Source organism: Quercus lobata, chromosome 1 (genome assembly GCF_001633185.2).
Source record: "Quercus lobata isolate SW786 chromosome 1, ValleyOak3.0 Primary Assembly, whole genome shotgun sequence".
Taxonomy (NCBI): Eukaryota; Viridiplantae; Streptophyta; class Magnoliopsida; order Fagales; family Fagaceae; genus Quercus; species Quercus lobata.
In genome coordinates this window covers 28,507,275-28,526,738 of record NC_044904.1, presented here as the reverse complement: position 1 = coordinate 28,526,738, position 19,464 = coordinate 28,507,275, and the positions used below count along the sequence as shown (strand labels likewise).

Below are 19,464 nucleotides of genomic sequence, written 5' to 3'. Positions count from 1 at the left end.
GGGTACTACCTTAAATCTCGGTTTGAGGTCATTAGGCTAATTTCATGTCTTCCTAAGTCCAATAAGAGTATGAAGAATGATTTCCTAATTGTCTCGGGGGAGTGGAGCAACGGTCTTCATTGTCCAACTCGGGCAGGAGAACCAGATGCGGTACCTTTAGGATCAATCCCTTGGGAAGGGAGTTTAGCCCTTTAGTCTTACTTCATTTGAAGATTCAAACACCCCATTTTTTTTTTAACTACAAATTTCCTTCTCGGCTGTTTTACAGATAGGCGCCACATCGCTCCTCGGCTGAGTCTTACGAACATTCAAGCCTTGAACTACCTCCTAAGGTCATAGATTTTTGTTCATGCGGATGGGCAACTGCGTGCTGCTCATTTGATCCTAGGTTACGAACATTTATCCCGCGCTTTCACGGACGTCAATCATTCTATAAGAGCTGGTAGTCCAAGGTTAGCCAGGATTGACGTGTCGAAGCCAGGATTTTTGGCTCGAAGGGACCTCCCACCCGTTGTTTTGCCCGTCCTTTAGAACCTTCAACCAGCCGCACTACCTCCTCCACAAGAAAATCTTGAAGCCACAGGGTTTGTTAAGGAGGAGACTGAGTCCTCTCGTCTCTCTTTAGAAGAAGAGATAGACGAATTTTACTTTGAGGAAGATATTCCAAAGGCTTCTTTAATTGAACTCTTAAACGTTGAGGGTGAGCCAGATAGAAATTCCATAATCGGAGCTCCTCCTATTGTGATTGCCTGTTTGGACGGTTCTTTCGACGAGGAAGTTGACAACATGGGTTCCAAAGGAAAGAGTTTGTGCAAGCTGATGGCTGCTCGAGGTAAAGGGCAAACCTCGAAGGCACCCACTAAGAGCCAGACCCACTTTGACCTTCCTCCAGCCCCTCTACAGATTCCAACCGATCTTGGCTTGAAGGCTAATCTTGACCTGAAGAAGAAGAGGCCGGTTGAGTCCCTCGAGGAAGGTAAGGTGGGTCCTCGCCAGGGCGGTAAACAGCAAAAAATGACCTAGGAGCAACGGGACAAAATGGCTCCATCCATGGAAAGCCGAGAAGAGATGGAGCGGGTTGAAGTGCGTATGCCTCCGCACACCTAGAGCCCTCAGCTTGAAGTGGACGGAGCAGCAATTCCATATAACGCTTCGGTCTGAGAGTACAACAGGGACCGAGCGGGGTATATTGCTAAAGCCCTGGAGCAGCCCGTGCTCCTTCCTAGGGACATGGAGGCTTACAAGTGATTTTCACAGCCTGAACTCTTCCTATCCCTGAAGAGGGATCTTGCGATGGTAAGGAAATTTATCTTCTCCTTTGTAAGATCATTGGATCATATCATGTTTTAATCTGTCATCTTGTTATCTTTTCATTTTTTGGGCAGATCACTCAGCAAGTATTTGTGGCCGAGGAGTGGTGCCACGACAATCGTAAGTTAACTGATGACGAAGCCCTCTCTCGTGCCGAGGTAGAGAAGGCTTTGGGAGCCCTCAAGTAGGAGCATTATGAGCTATTTGAGAAGCTCAAGGTCGCTGAGTCAGGATGTAAAAGTGCTGAGGCTGGCTTAAAGACTGCTGAAAAAAAAGCCGAAGATCAACGTTAAAAACTGTACGTGACTGAGACCAACCTTGCTACTGAAAAGCAAGTCGTATTGGATCTCAAGGCCGCATTGCAGAAAGCCCAAGAAGAGGCCCAGCTTGCAAATGAAGTAGCTCAGATAGCCAAGGAAGCATCTGAGGCCAAAAAAAGGGCTGCCTACCAGCTTGGGGCGGAGGAGACTGAGGCAAGACTCTCGGAGGAGCTGCCAGAGGTATGCAGGGATTACTGCAGTATTTCATGGGCCAGGCCCTTAATACAGCAGGGATCCCTACAGACTCTGACTTAAGATTGCCTGAGAGTATCTTCTTCCCCCTAGAGATCCGGGAGATCCCTGTCGATACCACTGAAGCTTCCGAGCAGCCTACGGTTGTTCTTGATGCTATCCCTTTGGCTGAAATTGCCGGGGGCTCTGGCCAGGTCGCCGTCCAGGTCGAGGATATGGAGGAAGAGAAGGGTAAAGGCAAGGGTAAGGGAAAGAAACCCTCCTCCAAGGCCAAGGATCTCGGTAAGGAGACAATCATTGAGGCTAAGGACCATGGGGCGGATCCAAAAGCCAAAGATGTTCCTCCTCCTCAGCCAAAGCAAAAAGAAGATCCTCCTGCTGAGGCTTAGCTCCTAGGGTTCTTATCATTGCTATTATCTTTTTCATTTCGGACAGAAGTTGTGTTGTCCTTTTTTTTTTTTTTTTTTTTTTTTTTTTTTTTTTTTTTTTTTTTTGTAAAAACCGCTCATTGTATTATCTTTGGTTATCAATACAAGTGCTCTTTTTCTATGTTCCTTGATGTTGATGGAATTTTATTATATTGTTCCAAGTTAATGTTATTGTTTCTTTAGTTGATATTAGCAACAACCCTACCAATATAAACAAATGAGAGGAAGCAAAATCGTGCAATGTACTTAAAACAATAAAAGCTATCACGTAAAACTGTGAACATACCTTAGAATTGGATAGAAGTCCTCAGTTGTTAATTTCCCCCAAGCCTGTGGTCTGAGGAGCCATGCAGGACTTAGGTTCTGTTTAAAACTTGGATAGATGCCATAAGTTGTTAATTCCCCCCAAGCTTATGGTCCGAGGAGCCATACAGGACTTAGGTTCTATTTAAAACTTGGATAGATACCATAAGTTGTTAATTTCCCCCAAGCCTGTGGTTCGAGGAGCCATGTAGGACTTAAGTTCTATTTAAAACTTGGATAGATGCCATAAATTGTTAATTTCCCCCAAGCCTGGGGTCCGAGGAGCCATGCAGGACTTGGGTTCTGTTTAAAACTTAGATAAATGCCATAAGTTGTTAATTTTCGCTAAGCCTATGGTCCGAGGAGCCATGCAGAACTTGGGTTCTGTTTAAAATTTGGATAGATGCCATAAGTTGTTAATTTCCCCTAAGCCTATGGTTCGAGAAGCCATGCAGGTCCTGGATTCTGTTTAAAACTTAGATAGATGCCATAAGTGTTAATTTCTCCCAAGCCTGTGGTCCGAGGAGCCATGCAGGACTTGGATTCTGTTTAAAATTTGGATAGATGCCATAAGTTATTAATTTCCCCCAAGCCTGTGGTCCGAGGAGTCATGTAGGACCTAGATTCTGTTTAAAACTTGGATAGATGCCATAAGTTGTTAATTTCTCCCAAGCCTGTGGTCCGATGAGCCATGTAGGACTTAGGTTCTGTTTAAAACTTGGATAGATGCCATAAGTTGTTAATTTCTTCCAAGCCTGTGGTCCGAGGAGCCATGCAGGACCTGGGTTCTGTTTAAAACTTGGATAGATGTCATAAGTTGTTAATTTCCTCCAAGCCTATGGTCCGAGGAGCCATGCAGGACCTGAGTTCTGTTTAAAACTTGGATAGATGCCATAAGTTGTTAATTTCTACCAAGCCTGTGGTCTGAGGAGCCATGCAGGACCTGGGTTCTGTTTAAAACTTGGATAGATGCCATAAGTTGTTAATTTCTCCCAAGTCTATGGTCCGAGGAGCCATGCAGGACCTGGGTTTTGTTTAAAACTTGGATAGATGCCATAAGTTGTTAATTTCTCCCAAGCCTGTGGTCCGAGGAGCCATGCAGGACTTGGGTTCTGTTTAAAACTTGGATAGATGCCATAAGTTGTTAATTTCCCCCAAGCCTGTGATCCGAGAAGCCATGCAAGACTTGGGTTCTGTTTAAAACTTGGATAGATGTCATAAATTGTTAATTTCCCCCAAGCCTGTGGTCTGAGGAGTCATGCAGAACTTGGGTTCTGTTTAAAACTTGGATAGATAAAAGTGAGCCAACAAATACGCGATGATCACGGGACACAACACAGGCATAGCTGTTCTCATTAATAATAATATCTTCTTAAATTAATTACATTCCATAGGCGAGGTACAGTTTTCTCGTCTAGGTCTTCTAGATAATAAGCACATATTCCTGCCATTGAGGTGATGCGATATGGTCCTTCCTAGTTGAGTCCCAGCTTGCCCCAAGAAGGGTTCTTGGCGCTGCTAAAAATTTTTCTCATCACAAGGTTGTCTAGCTCTAGGGTTCGTAGTTTTACATTAATATCGTACCCCTGCTTTAACTTTTGATGGTAATAGGCCAATTGGATCATTGCTTTTTCACTTTTCTCCTCGGCTAAGTCTAGACTTCTCCCTAATAACTCGTCATTACTTCTTGGGGTAAAAGTGCTGGATTTCAATGTTGGGAAGCTAGCTTTCAGGGGGAGCACAGCTTCGGCCCCATAAGTCATTGAAAAAGGAGTTTCTCCCGTTGACCGTCGTGGCATGGTTCGGTAGGTCCATAAGTCGTGTGGTAGCTCTTCCACCCATCTTCCCTTTGCATCATCTAGCCTCTTTTTTAGCCCGCTCACTATGACCTTATTCACAGTTTCGGCTTTCCCATTTCTTTGGGGATAGGCTAGAGTGGAATATCGGTTTGTGATCCTAAAGTTGCAGCAGTATTTCCTGAAGGTTTTACTATCAAATTGAAGGTCGTTGTCCGAGATGAGGGTGCGAGGAAATCCGAAGCACGTAATGATGTTTTTCCAAATGAACTTCTTTGCATCCACATCCCTAATGTTGGCTAAAGGCTCGGCCTCTACCCATTTGGTGAAATAATCAATGCCGACTATTAAATATCGCTTGTTCCCTACTACTTTCGGGAAAGGGCCGACAATATCAAGACCCCACTAAGGGAACGGCCAAGGATTGGAAAGGGGGTTAAGGACTCCCCCCGACTGGTGGATATTTGGGGCAAATCTCTGGCATTGATCACACTTCTTTGCATATTCTTGGGCCTCTCTCTGCATGTTCGGCCACCAGTACCCCTGGGTGAGTGCTCTGTGCGCTAGCGATCTTCCTCCCATATGACTCCCACAAATTCCCTCATGCAGTTCTTTAAGCAGTGACTCTGATGCCTCTGGGTGTATTCACAGTAAGTATGGCCCAGAATAGGAGCACTTGTATAGCTTATAGTCCTCTAACAACCAAAACCGAGAAGCATTCCTCCGTATCTTCTCGACCTCCAATTTCCCTTTGGGTAATACATCATCTTTGAGGAAGTTCACTATGGGATCCATCTAGCTCGGATTCCTTCTGATTTGATGGATCCGAACTGTATCCCTTTCGATTGTACATGTCTTGTATAAATCCTCAACAAAGATCATTCGTGGTAGATCCTACGCAGAAGACGTGGCAAGAGTGGCCAGTGAATCCGCATGTGTGTTCTCGCTTCTAGAGACATATGTCAAATTAAAAAATTCAAAGTTTGATTGCAAGCGTTTGACTTGACCGAGGTATTCCTGCATTCTCGCATCTCTAGCCTCCAACTCGCCTCTTACCTGGCCAACAACCAGTCTGGAGTCCGAGAACGCTTCCATTGCTTTTCCGCCCATTTTTTGCACCATAATCATTCCTTGCAGCAAAGCCTCATACTCGGCTTCATTGTTTGTAGCCGAGAACCCAAGTCTTAATGACTTTTCAATGGTAATCCTCTCGGGCGATATTAGAACTAGCCCTACACCAGATCCTTTTTGATTTGCCGCGCCATCCACATAGACTCTCCATCGCGAGGCTCCTTGTGTAGAGATTGTGCCAACCGATTTTCCATCCATGTTTTCCTCTTCGGCTATTGCTTCTACAGAGGTTCAGCAAATTCAGCGACTAGATCCGCGAGGACTTGGCCCTTGACAGAGGTCCTAGGCATGTATTTAATATCGAAAGCCCCTAGAAGCGTACTCCACATGGCGATTCTTCCTGTGTAATCGGCGCTTCGGAGCACTGATCAGAGGGGGAGTTGAGTCAGGACAATGACCGTGTGTGCTTGAAAGTAGTGGGGAAGTTTTCGTGTGGCATGCACTACTGTAAGAATTGCATTTTCCAGTGGTAAGTAGCGCACTTCAGCTTCATGTAACGATTTACTTACATAATATACCGGTTGCTGTATCCCATTATCAACCCGTATTAATACCAAGCTTACAGCGAGAGAGGCCACTGCTATGTATGCGAACAAAACCTCGTCGGCCTCAAGGCTGGACATGATGGGTGGCCGTGACAGGTATTCTTTAAGTTGCTGGAAGGCTACGACACAATCCTCATACCATTCAAACCCTTTCCACTTATTCATCAAGAGGTAGAAAGGTCAACATCGGTCTGTAGATCAGGAGATGAACCGATTCAACGCTGCAATCATATCAGTGAGTTTCTATACTTCTTTTGGGTTCCGAGGAGCTTGTAGGCTATTAATTGCTTTGATTTGGTCCGAGCTTACCTCTATTCCTCTGTGAGTTACCATATAACCCAGAAATTTCCCAGACCCGACCCTAAATGAACACCTAGAAGCATTGAGGCGTAGCTTATACTCCCTTAAGATGCTAAAAATGACTTCAAGGTCTTTCACGTGCTCGGACACCACTTTTCTTTTTACTACCATATCGTCTATGTAGACTTCAATAGCCTTGCCTAGCTGTGGTTCGAACATTTTGGTCATCATCCTTTGGTAGGTTGACTCTGCCTTCTTTAAACCGAAAGGCATCACCTTATAGTGGTAGTTTCCGACGGGTGTCATGAATACTGTTTTCTCCTGATCTTCTAGAGCCAGTGGTATCTGATGATAACCTTGGAAGGCATCCAGGAAGCTCATTCGGGGGTGGCCTACAGTCGTATCTACCAATCGGTCTATCCGGGGCAACGAGAACGGGTCCTTCGGGCACGCCTTGTTTAAGTCTGTGAAGTCTACGCAGACTTGCTACTTCCCCGTCTTCTTTCTTACCATCACAGTATTTGCCAGCCATTCGGGGTAAAATACTTCTTTGATAGCCCCTGTCTTTTTTAGCTTCATCACTTCATCCCTAATAGCGTCAGCATGCTCTTTTGACGGGTGCCGGGGCGGCTGCTTCTTTGGAATAGAAGATTGGTTAACGTTTAGGTAGTGACAAATGAGACTAGGGTCAACCCCTGGGGCATCGTAGGCATCCCATGCAAATACATCAACGTTCTTCCTCAGAAACCCGACTAGTTCCTTTTTTTCTTGAAGAGGTAATTCTGAGTCGACTTGAAAAAATATTTCTGGATTTTTGTCAACGGCAACCCTTTCTAAACTTTCACATTTTATCTCCTCGACTAGTTTGCTGACTTGTGCTGCCGAGGTGGTTGATTGCTATAAGTTCTTCACAGAAGCCAAGGACTCGGCATTGGACCGGCGTGAGATGGCGGCCACCATGCATTGCCTAGCCATGGCTTGATCTCCACCAATCTCTTCCATTTGGCCCCCCGATGGGTATTTTACCTTTTGGTGAAGTGTAGAAGACACAACTCCCAAGGCGTGGAGCCAAGGTCTGGCTACTATGGCCATATAGGGTGAATAGGCGTCGACCACGATAAAATCCACCTCCACTACCTCTGATCCGGTCTGTATAGGTAATTTGATCTGCCCTTTTGGTATGACAGTCTTCCCTTCGAAACTTATAAGAGGAGAGTCATAAGCCGTTAAGTCCTCAAGCCTTAGATTCAGCCTCCTGTACAGATCAGGGTACATTACTTCCACTGCACTGCCTGGATCTACTAGTACCCTCTTCACGTCGAACCCTCCAATCCTCAACGTAACCACCAAAGCATTGTCGTGAAGTTGGATAGTTCCCCCCTTATCCTCGTCCGAGAACCCCAACATTAGTGAGTTTCCCTTTTTAGATCTTTTGGACTCTCTCTCACCATCCTCAGCAGGGGGCCGAGCCACAGACAGTACCCCAGAGGGAAAAGAGCCGGTTCTCCCTGGGGTGGTGAGGATGACGTGTATCGTCCCCATGGGAGGTCTCAAAGATACATCTTTCCGAGGCTCTTGAACTGCTTAGCCTAGATGACCGCTGGAAGGGTGTAAAAGGTGGCGTAACTTTCCTTCTCGGACCAACTGATCCAGGTGATTCCATAGATTCCTACAATTCTCGGTGGTATGCCCGTGGTCTTGATAATAATGACAATACAGGTTCTGGTTGCGCTTTGAGGGTCTCTGGCCATTTTACTCAACCATTTGAAAAAAGGCTCATTTTTTACTTTCTCCAGAACTTGTTGCACCGGCTCTTTGAATATGGCATTAACCGTTTGCATGTTGGTTTGTCCAACCTATCTCAAAAAAGCCCTTCTCGGCTGGTTACTATTATATCGTTCCGACCTGTAATCATTCCCTTTAGGGGGGATGATCTTCTCCTTTCCTTTTCCTTGTAACTGGTCTTCTTCCACCCTTTTGTATTTGTCAATTCTATCCATTAGTTGGCGAACGCTGGTGACAGGTTTACCAGTTAGAGATTTCCTTAAGCCGTGCTCGGTGGGGAGACCACTTTTGAACGTGCTGATGGTGATGTCATCGTGGTTTTCATCCATCTCGTTATACATCTCCCAATACCTATCCGAATACGCCTTAAAGGTTTCCCCCTCGTGCATAGACAAGGATAATAACGAACTTAGGGGTCGAGGGACTCTACTGTTTGTAATAAAGCGAGAGCAAAAAGCCTGAGTGAGCTGCTTATAGGAATCTATGGAGTTCATCTTCAAGCTGTTAAACCATTTCATCGCCACTGGTCCCAAGCTGGACGGAAAAACTTTGCACATCAGAGCGTCATTCTGGGAATGGATAGCCATTCTCTGGTTAAACTGGCTCATGGGCTCCACGGGGTCTGTTCGGCCGTTGTAGATGGCAAACGTAGGTTGATTGAAGCGTCGAGGTAATTTAGCCCCTCTATCCTGTGCGCGAAGGGTGATTTGGAGATCTGATCCAGTGCCTTGTTCATGGCATCATTACCCAAACCCTTGCTAGATGGGCTCTTATATCTTCGTTCAAGGCGCGACTCCTTTTCGTAAGAAAAGGTTTCACTTGGGGGAGTTCTTGACCTCCGCTTGTAACTGACATCCTCCTCCTCGTTAGAGGATGTATCTGAGCTGGAAAGGGACTGCCTTCGCTGTGCACGGCGCAACTTTTTTTTTCAGGTCGTCTATCTCTCGCTGCATGACCTGATAGTTGTTTCACCTTTGGGATATGCAACTACCTACTTGGGAGTGCCTTTGGCTCGTCTGAGTAGTATGTACGCTTCCCTCTCGGTTTCTTCCATTACTTGGATTTGGCCTAGGGTCAGGAGGATTATTTTGCCGTTGGGGCCCAATAGGTTCTGTCTGCTAAGGGTCAGCTTGGTGTGGATTTTTTTGGTGTGGACCTGATCCTGCCATGCTTAACCGTCGTACTTACTAACACTCAAGTTCTTTCCCACAGACGGTGCCAATTGTAGGGTCACAATTTTTGGAGCCCAAACCCCAATCGTGTGAAGTTTTGATTCAAAAAGCCCAACACAATGAATTTTGTAGAGTATGAGTTTAAGAACTAAGTTTAGATAAGTTAGACAGAGACTTGCATGGGATAAAGGTACACATGGACAAGAACAAAAGCCATTACGTTGAAAAATCTCACAGTCCGAGGAGATTCAAAGTTTAATTTATGTATACAGACCAATACATTAGGGTTTCTTTGCATGTCACAGTATTCTGACCTCTTTTTCTGCCTCCCTTCCTTATGGGGGTTTCTATACATTATATAGGCCATTCCTTACCATCTGGGTTTTACACTTGTTGATCATCCAAACCTCCACTTAAGCACTCATCCCATTAGACACCTCTTTCAGTCCTTTGTGAGTTGTGGTAGCCAAAACAACACTGTTTAGGGGTTTTCTCTACATTAATGCGGCCAGGAAGGTAGTTGTAGTGCATTCAATGTGGTGGTGGCAGTTTTTGCTGAGATATTTTGTGTTTCCTTCCTTTTCACGTATTTAGGGGATGGGCTTTAGTGACTTAGACATACCTCTGTTCCGAATTTTCAGTGTCTGAGGAGGAATTCCTCCTCAGACCTTTTTTCTTTGTCTCTCGTGATAAGGCTTAAAACGTGGATCATTGAGCCACATTGCCTCCTCGGACGGGCCCAAGGCCCAACTCATTATTTTGGGTCGTAGCCCCCACATTAATCTTTAGACACTTTTTTTTTTTTTTTTGAGAAAGAATCTTTAGACACTTGACAATGGTTTTCTTGCATTTTTTATTTATTTATTTTTATATAATTGTTTGACATATGAGTGCATACAATATGTGTGAATATATTAATGGGTTATGTTAATGAATGCCCTTAGGGTACTAGTTAAAAATCCATTTTAGAAAAGTTTTGACATCACTTTTATGGGAAATGAAAAAAATTGTTAAAACATTAAGGGTATGTTTGGTAACTTTTTTTCCCCTTATTTTCTGTTTTCAAAAACAATTTTCTATTTTTGAGACTGAAAAACTTGTTTGGCAACTCAAAATGGGCAGAAAACAAAAATTGTTTTCAAAACTCAATTTGTGAAGAAAATTGAATGCAAAAGGCTATTTTCAATTTCTAATTTTCAAAAGTCAATGAAAACATACATTTAATTTAATGAATTTGTCTTATTTAATGAGTTAACATTAAATTTCAAATCCTAATTACAACATATTTTAGTATTTTCTATTTTTTTTTTAATAAAAAAACTATCTTTTAATTTCAACTAACCAAACATGTTTTTGATTTCAAAAATACAAGAAAAATTATTTTTTCTTTATATTCCCAAAAACAAGTTTTTGAAAATAGAAAACAAAAACTGTGACCAAACATAACCTAATTGTTTTTTTTTTTTCTTCTTTTTCAATAAAAACTTTTTTTAATTAGATTCTTAACTAGTATTCTAAGGACACTTGTTAGCATTTCCCCATATTAATCATAGTAAATTTTTAGAACTAAAATTTAAAGCATTTTGAAAACAAATGCAATTCCTCATCATATAGTGGTATCCGATTTTGAGGCAGGACATTTAAAGCCCATTGGATGACCCATTAATAACCCGTGGGCTTATCATTAAAGTTTAAATGGCAATATTGACTTTTGAGAGAATCCCATTAGGCTCTAGCCTAGAACGTTCGTCATCAATCAAAGTGCGATAGTGCAATCATGCTGGCCATTTGGGACTCCATGATAATTTATAAAACCTCACCTCGCAAGTACTAGAATGCTCCTCTAAGAATTATAAATAACCCAAACCATTCTGATCCAAATGTAGCGTGAAGTAACACAAAGCATCTTCTCGGTTTAATTCCTCAGCAACCAACCACTCTCAGTTCCTAACCTTCTAGTATTTTATAGCCCTCTCTTTACCTCGTTTCAAAGCAACGAAGTAAGTAACCAAGCAAAGAAAAACATCAAACATGTCGCTGATCCCACCCTTCTTTGGTAACCGACGAAGCAACAACGTTGATCCCTTTGCTCTTGATGTTTGGGACCCATTCAAGGACTTTCCTTTCCCTTCTTCACTTTCAACTTATTTCCCTGAGTTTTCTCGGGAAACCTCAGCTTTTGTGAACACCAGGATCGACTGGAAGGAGACCCCAGAAGCTCATGTGTTCAAGGCTGATCTTCCTGGGTTCAACAAAGAGGAAGTGAAGGTTGAAGTTGAAGAAGACAGAGTGCTCCAGATAAGTGGAGAGAGGGGCGTTGAGAAGGAAGACAAGAATGATGCTTGGCATAGAGTGGAGCGTAGCAGTGGCAAGTTCTTGAGGAGGTTTAGGCTTCCTGAGAATGCTAAGATGGATCAGATTAAGGCTGCAATGGAGAATGGGGTTCTCACTGTGACTGTTCCTAAGGTGGAGGAGAAGAAGCCTGATGTCAGGACCATTGAAATTTCAGGTTGAACTCTGTGAAATCATTTTGGGTCATCTCTCACCATGCGACATGAAGAATATATATATAGTTGCAGTGTAATCTAGCTAATAAGGGTCTGATTTTGTATCCTTGTTAATTCTGTATTTTGGGTTTGTGGTTTAGTTAGACGTACTGGGTCAATGGGTCATTATATGTGGATGTTGATGATTTGAGTGTTTGATGCAATCTACATAGTGTGGAAGCACTAATGAAAGTGAATGTAATTAACGTTGTTATAATAAAAATATTAATTTCGCATTAAGAAAATCATTGTCTTTTGGCAATATATTTTTCTTTTTACTACGTCTTGGTGATATGTTGTATGTTTTAGAGCATTAGTATCTGGGAATGCAAAATAAATTTATTTTACATTCTCAAACATTAATTTATCTATTTTATTAACCCATCTATTAATACACTCAACATCTCAATTTTTATTTTTACATGTAACTTAATAGAATAATATAAACTATAATACCAAATAAAAAAATACTCTCTCTCTCTTCCATCTTCCCTCTCCATCTCTGTCTCTCTGTCCACAAAAACCAAAAACACCATCAAACCACCCACCCCCTTCATTGAAAAACTAGCCACCACTGAACCACCAGCCTCCTCTGAACCACCATCTACCATGTAGATACTGCATTTTATACTCTTTACGACTCGAGTCTTCATTCCATAATAATTTTAGAATTCTAAAGTCCAAGATTGGTTTAGGGCTTGATCAAATGAAATTAACTTGAGGAAAGTATTTATAGAAAATATAACTTAATTTTGGACAAAATAAACTATTTTTGGAAAAAAAAGACCACGAAAACCCTAGGGCATGCGTACATGTATATGCGTATGCGCAAGCATGCATAAGTATGTGTACACATAACGTGCATGCATGCGCATGTTAAGGTTCCAAAAACTATGTAAGACAAGTTTTTTGCATTTACACTAAGTTTGGAATGGATCCCACATTGTTTGGGAGCCGCCTTAAACCCATATTTTTCGACTATATAAAGGCATACATGATACTTTTTTAAGGAGGACGAATTCTGGTGGAAAAACACATAAGATTTACTAGAAAATAGTGAATAAAAGAATAAGCTTTTCACAAAATATTCTCAAGTCAAATTTTGTTTTGATTGGGACATTTTTTTGTCTTGATCTTTGAGTTCTAAGTTTACTAACTCATCTTTGATTTGGTTGTGAATAAATTGATTGAGGAGAATGGTCAGAACCAAACTCTAAAGAGTTTTAGTGTTGAGGTAAAGTTTCTAACTTTGGCTCTTCACTTTTCTTTGCTTTTCTTTTTGATCTTGTGTTTATATATGTGTTTATGCGTTTGTAACATGTTTGTTTAGCCTAGATTTACTTTGTGTTTATATTCTGAGCATGTTAGCTTGTTAGATTCTTTGTTTTTGTGTTTCTGTTTTGTAGTTTCTGGGTTAGAGTTCTTAGGGCATGTGTGCATGCTACTTGCATGCATACGCATACTCGTAGTATACGTACACATACAGATGAGCTGAGTACGCATGCCTTATGTATGCTCACGCATACTCTTGCCCAAATATCCTAATTCACTTATGTTTGTCATTCCTTTATCTTACTTACATGTTTAGCCTTTTTTTTTTTAAACCTAGTTTACGTGCCTTTAAGTCTCCGTCTCTCTGTTTTGTTTTGTTGTCGTTTTATATCTTTGATGATAATTAGGGTTTTAGATTGCTTGAATATCATGAACATGCATTATAATATGATCATGCATTGATGCATAGGTGCTATGATGTAGTAAGGTAAGTCATGCATAATACTATGAACATGCATTTGATTTGGTTAATGTGATATGGTTGATATGCTTGGTTGAACCCCATGTTTTTTATGTCTAGATGCCATAGTATGTTTATCTTGATCTGTTTATGATGTTTCTGCCCTTGGATGTGCCTTTTTTTTTTTTTTAAATGCCATGATAGATGAATGATTAGGTTTGGGATAATTATGCCATGTTGATTGCTTTAGATGCATGCTAGAGTGTATGTGAGTTAGAATAACATGTTAAATATGCCTTTAACAAGATTAAGACTTGGAACAAAATGAGTGGAAGCCAACCCACGAATCGGATAGGATTGGGTGCCTAATACTTTCCCATCCCAATACCTAAACTCTAGACACGTGCTTTGGTAAAGATCAATCCTTCCATGAAGAGCATTATATTTATGATTCCTACACCTAAACTAGGTGACTACTCCATTTACACCCTTCACCATGGTCCACCCTAGGCCAAGGCAAACTTCCCACGAAGGAGGATAACACCATGTCACGGGTGCTTGCGCCCATACACCACAAAACCAACACCCATAACTGAAGCTACATACACCAATGAAGCAAATCTAGATCACAAACCCAGATCATACACCTAAACTCGAACCTAGATCACAAACCCAAACCCCGGCCACCATCTATTTCTCTCTTACACACCGTTATCATAACCACCGCACCATCCTAAAACCCAACAGAAACCCACAAAAAGCAGAAGCCCCAAAACACAATAGAAGCCCCAAAACCCCAGTAGAAGCCCACAACGCCTCCACCACACGTGCCGAGCTGCTGCTGCTGCCACCATATGGCCCACACTTCCACCACGCTAGCATCAGATTATTTGAGAGAGAGAAGTGAAAGGGGCAAATAGAGGGAGTGAGTCACATAGAGGAAGTGAACGAGAGATAAAGAATCAGAAAAATGAAAAAAAAAAAAAGGAAAAAAAAAAAGAAAATAAAAAGAAAAGAAAAAGAAACCCATACCCGGATAGGGATGAGTTTTAGCTTATTGGTTGCTAAAATAGCAACTGAAGGGTTTATACACCTCCAATGCTAGTACTTAGAGCATTAGCATCCAGGGTGGTATAAAAGTTGCTATTTTACAACCTAAAAAACTACTTTATCTAGTATACCATCTCACTTTACAATACACTTTACATCTCAGTTTTTTTTTTTTTTTTTTTTTTACAACACAATAAAATAATATAAATCAACATAATAAAATAATATAACTACAATATAAAATATTATAAATCTCTCTCTCTCTCTCTCTCTCTCACCTCCTCCATCGGTTCAAATGCAAGCCCTAGCCACTAGCCATCAAAACTAAAGCCCAAGCACCGCCAAAACAACCCAACCCAGTTATCGATTCCACAATTTCATCGATTTAACAACCCAGCCACCGATTTATTGATTCCACAACCCACACCGATTCCATTCGGGTTGTATATTTTATAACCCAAGACACCCAAAACCCATTCCATCCGGGTTGTAAAGAAAAAAATAAAATTAATCTTATGGTTGTATGTGAAGAGAAAAAGAGAGTGGGAGGAAAAAGAGAAAGAGAATAGTACTTTTTATTATTTTATTAGGTAGTTTATATTATTTTATTAGATTGTATGTAAAAATAAAAATAGGATGTGGGTGAGTTGTAAAATAGATAAAGTAGTGTTTGATCAAACAAAGTAAGGTTTTTTTATTTTTTTATTTTTTAATCCTGGATGTTAGTGCTCTAAGGTTGTATATATACACAACCTTACTGTTTACAGTTACTAAAATATTTTATATACCGATACCTAGAAGAAGGCCTTTTTTTTGTGTCTTGGTTGTTAAATAGCAACAGAGGGTTTTTACACCCTCAATACAAGTGCTCTTAGTAGAAGTGTTGTGTCAGAAATTGCTTAATGCAATTGAGATCAAGTAGTTATTGTACCATACAATTCCTTTTTAATGGTTATAATTAATAGTTAAGAATGTTACTTTTAATATTAGCCATTGAATCAAAGTGATTTAAAAGTTTTTTTTTTAAAAAAAGTTAAAAGTTAGAAAAAGTAAAAGATGAAAAATGTTGAAATTTTTTGTGAAGAATTTAGGTGGTATTGCACAGATCCACATATGCAATTGTGACTGTTTAACGTCCGTTTGGATATAGCTAAAAATTAAAAACTAAAAAATACTTTAACGAAATAATTTTTAAATATGTGAATAATATCATGGAACTTATTTTTTATAAAAAATTGCTAAAAATTGAGGTTCGTGGATCTGTAACTAAAAAGTTGTTGAAAAAATGAATGTATATATACCGTTTACATCCCAAAATCAACGATCACAACTTAAAAAGAAAACGTAAAACGTGTATGTGGAAAGCGCAAAACACGCTTTCCAAACGCACGCTTATTTTACTTTCTGTCCGCAGAAATTGACGCAACTGTACGTGGATGGTGTGTCACACACATGAATGCACAGTTGAAAGCATGTCAGATTGATAAGCAAAAATGTTTGTGACTATCTTTGTTTGTTTCAATGCATCGTTATCCTTTATGCCGCGAATACCGAAAAAAAATGATATACTTGCTCTTCTTTATTCCACCGAAAGGACAGGACAGCCCTCCAGAAGCTTCGCAGAAAGAGTGGGGAGGTTGTATTTTTTGAAGGGAAAACAAAAAGATAAGGGCGTTGTGGTCCCAAACTGAGTTTTTTTTTTTTTTTTTTTGATAAGATAAACCAGAATATTTTTGCTGTACTCATTGTTGGTTGATTTTGACTACTTTTGTATTGCTAATTTCTTGAAGCTCTTTCATTGTCCCTTTCTTTTTCTTTAGGGAGTGTTTTAGATTTCTAGTTTCCATAATTCATAAATTTGTTTTTATAACTCATAATTCAAAAATGATAGGACCTATGACTCAAAAGTTTGTTTGAATTTTAATAACTTTGTTTCCAGTTTTTGTTTCCATCACTCAATTCTCTGATTTTTGAGTAATGAATTATGGAAACTGAAAATACATTTTAGCTATTTTTAGTTTTCATAACTTTGTTTTCAATAATATTTTTGTAATTAAACACACTTAGAGAGACCCATTGTCAGGGTTAGCCGCAACTTTTGACCATTTTTTTTCTTTCTTTTCCACTTTCTACGTTGGCTGGGTTGTTCCTTCTTCTTTTTTTTTTTTTTTTTTTTTTTTTTTTTTTTCACTAGGTTTGGTGAGTTTGGGTACTGGGAGTTGAAGGAAAAAAAAGAAAGAAAGTAAAAGTTGTACCAAGTTACAGGTATGGGGCCCACAAATAGTTGAAAAATATTGAGTGATGACAAGTGAGTGATGGTACCAAACGGGTGGGGTGTTTTAAGTGATGAGTGACGGAAATTGAGTAAGGAGTGATGAGTGATAAAAAAAAAAAAAAAAAAAAAATTCAAACAAGGCCTTAGTTTCTTTGTACTACTATTGTTTTTTTTTTTAAATTTTTTTTAATTTTGCTAATATATGTTCTAAGAACATGCATTAGTAAATTATTTTATAAATTATTTTTAAGAAAAAATAAAAAACTAATTAACTTATTTAATAGCGTTTTCAATTCCTCATAAAAAATTTCTTAAAATTGATAATTAATATATGTTTTAAAGGCATACATTAACCGGACTTTTTTTTTACATAAACACATAATTTTATTATTTTACTTAATCATTTAAAAAAAAAAAACTCAAACAAATTATCAATTTTATACTACATTTTATTAAAATATTATTTCTTATCAATTTTTTATTACTCTCTCAAATTATCTCTCTTTCTCTCTTTGTATATGAGTAAAAAAAGTATTAAAAAAATAGATTTGCATGTAGCAATAATCAAAATTTACACAAGTTTATATGCTGATATAATTGATTTTTGAAGTTATATGGACAAAATTGAACCCTTATACTATTTTACATTGATTGATGTGAGTGCTTTACATTACTTTAAAATATAAAAATAAATAGGTCCTAACCCTTTTTAGACTCTCATGACTCATAAGATCACGAGAGAATAATATGGTAGTCAATAAGTGAGTTTTTTTTAGACTCACCTTTCTCTAATAAAGGAGAAGTGATATTTTCATAATATTTTTACAAAAAATTATAAGTAATTAGTTGTTATTAATTATAATTTGAATCTACCATTAAAATTACTTTTTTACTTCATTAATAAGAACTCGTAACAACATAATACTTCAAATTTATTATAAAAGTGTTAGAAAAATGCAATGAGAATAGCATTTCTCCAAACAAATGGTCCTAAACCTGTCCAAAGCCCATTTGACCATGTGAAAAGCAAGCGTGGGTGGGCTTTATGAACCATGTCGAAAGCTTATTAGACCGCTGGATGGGGCTTTCTACCACATACTGCTTCAAAAAGCCCATGTACGTACACTTGGCGAAAGCTCTGGAAACTAGAAAGAGAATTTCTTCGCGAAAGTTGCTCCATAATTGAAGCAATCCTTCGCTTCTGCAAAGTTCTACTTCCACTCATATTTGCTTTACCTTCTGCAATTCTCATCTCCATTTTGACCAATTCAGCAAACATGTCGATTGTCCCAGTCAGTGACCAAGAAAGAAGTGTCTCCAATTCCAACGATTCCACCCAAGACCTTTGGGACCCTTTGGCCTTAGACCTCTCGAACTGGGACCCATTCAGCGATTTTCCTTTCCCTTCTCCGTTACACTCACTCTCCACTTTCTTCTCCCCTCACTACTTTCCTTTTGGTGCTTCTGTGAACACCAGGCTCGATTGGAGGGAAACCCCGAGAGCCCACGTGTTGAAGCTTAGTGTTCCGAACGAGGACGTGTTGGTTGAGCTCCAAGATGATCGAGTCCTCCAGGTCAGTGTCGAGAGCGGCAACTTCATGAGCAGGTTCAAGATCCCAGACAATGGCTTCATTGAGCAACTGAAGGCGTCCATGCATAATGGGGTTCTCACTGTCATTGTTCCCAAAGTGGAGGCCAGTACTAGTAGACCCAATATCAGGGTAATCGATATCTCTGGCTAAATTGGAGGGCTTTCTTTTGTCTCTCGTTGTGTGTGTGTGTGATTAGCGGTGGAGTGGTAATGGGTCATCGGGAACTCTTGAGTTATTGTATAGTATGAAGGTGTTTGATATAATGCGTCTAAAGTAATTATGTGTGTGTGTGTGTGTGTGTGTGTGTTTGATAGTTGAGTCGGTTACTGTAATATTAAGGTGAACTTTGTGTATCTTGGAATGGTCGTTGGTGTAAAGGAAATAATTAAATAAATAATGTTCTCAAATATTGTTGCTCTGGGGAGAAAAAAGTAGTTGTAAATTTCCAGCTAACCAAGACTGGTCTTAGTGATAATTTAATACTCGTTTAGAAGAATGGTATTGGAGCATTAGAGGTAATCTTAATTCAGAAGCAACACTATTTAATTTTATTAACAAATTCTAACATCGCCAGCTTAGAGTTTAAAGTATATGAGGTTTTTTTTTTTTTTTTTGGTTGGTAAACTTAAATGTTTATTTAAAAAGGAGAACGAAACAAGCAGTTATCCTCACAAATGGTTTTTAAAACCTCTGGAAGACTGAGATTATTAAAACAGAAAGATTCAGATGTCCTTAGAGAAAGCTTGGCAGCCACATGAACTGAATTGTTGCAATCTCTATTGACCCAACGAAAATTGCAGCTAGAGAAAAAGACTTCGAAATTTAAAATATTACTGATAACATTGGAGATATCCCAATCCAGATCCGATTGAGGTGAGGATATAGCATCGAAGCATGTTTAGCTTTATGACCTTAATAAGTTCATGGATGTGAAAATCTCATAATTGATTCTGACATGAATTTTGTCAGCAGAGAAAGGAACTCTA

General features: G+C 39.7%; 4 protein-coding genes across 4 annotated transcripts; 2 read left to right on the top strand and 2 right to left on the bottom strand.

The window, feature by feature from the left end:
• Nucleotides 1-7,223: 7,223 nt before the first annotated feature.
• Nucleotides 7,224-7,868, bottom strand: LOC115952049. The gene has a single exon (XM_031069145.1). It carries the CDS (start codon nt 7,866-7,868, stop codon nt 7,224-7,226), a length of 645 nt encoding a protein of 214 aa, XP_030925005.1.
• Nucleotides 7,869-8,182: 314 nt separating this feature from the next.
• LOC115952042 lies at nt 8,183-8,698 on the bottom strand. The gene has a single exon (XM_031069137.1). It carries the CDS (start codon nt 8,696-8,698, stop codon nt 8,183-8,185), a length of 516 nt encoding a protein of 171 aa, XP_030924997.1.
• A 2,334-nt stretch (nt 8,699-11,032) lies between these two features.
• Nucleotides 11,033-12,074, top strand: LOC115985745 (18.5 kDa class I heat shock protein-like). Its single transcript, XM_031108649.1, has one exon. The coding sequence runs from the start codon at nt 11,315-11,317 to the stop codon at nt 11,795-11,797; it is 483 nt and encodes a 160-aa protein (XP_030964509.1). The 5' UTR covers nt 11,033-11,314; the 3' UTR covers nt 11,798-12,074.
• Nucleotides 12,075-17,982: 5,908 nt separating this feature from the next.
• Nucleotides 17,983-18,885, top strand: LOC115993200 (18.5 kDa class I heat shock protein-like). The gene has a single exon (XM_031117453.1). The coding sequence runs from the start codon at nt 18,164-18,166 to the stop codon at nt 18,626-18,628; it is 465 nt and encodes a 154-aa protein (XP_030973313.1). The 5' UTR covers nt 17,983-18,163; the 3' UTR covers nt 18,629-18,885.
• Nucleotides 18,886-19,464: the final 579 nt, after the last annotated feature.

Bases quoted from the DNA above. Each gene is read 5' to 3' on its own strand.
- LOC115952049 (XM_031069145.1), bottom strand. From the start codon at position 7,868: ATGGGGACGATACACGTCATCCTCACCACCCCAGGGAGAACCGGCTCT.
- LOC115952042 (XM_031069137.1), bottom strand. From the start codon at position 8,698: ATGGCTATCCATTCCCAGAATGACGCTCTGATGTGCAAAGTTTTTCCG.
- LOC115985745 (XM_031108649.1), top strand. From the start codon at position 11,315: ATGTCGCTGATCCCACCCTTCTTTGGTAACCGACGAAGCAACAACGTT.
- LOC115993200 (XM_031117453.1), top strand. From the start codon at position 18,164: ATGTCGATTGTCCCAGTCAGTGACCAAGAAAGAAGTGTCTCCAATTCC.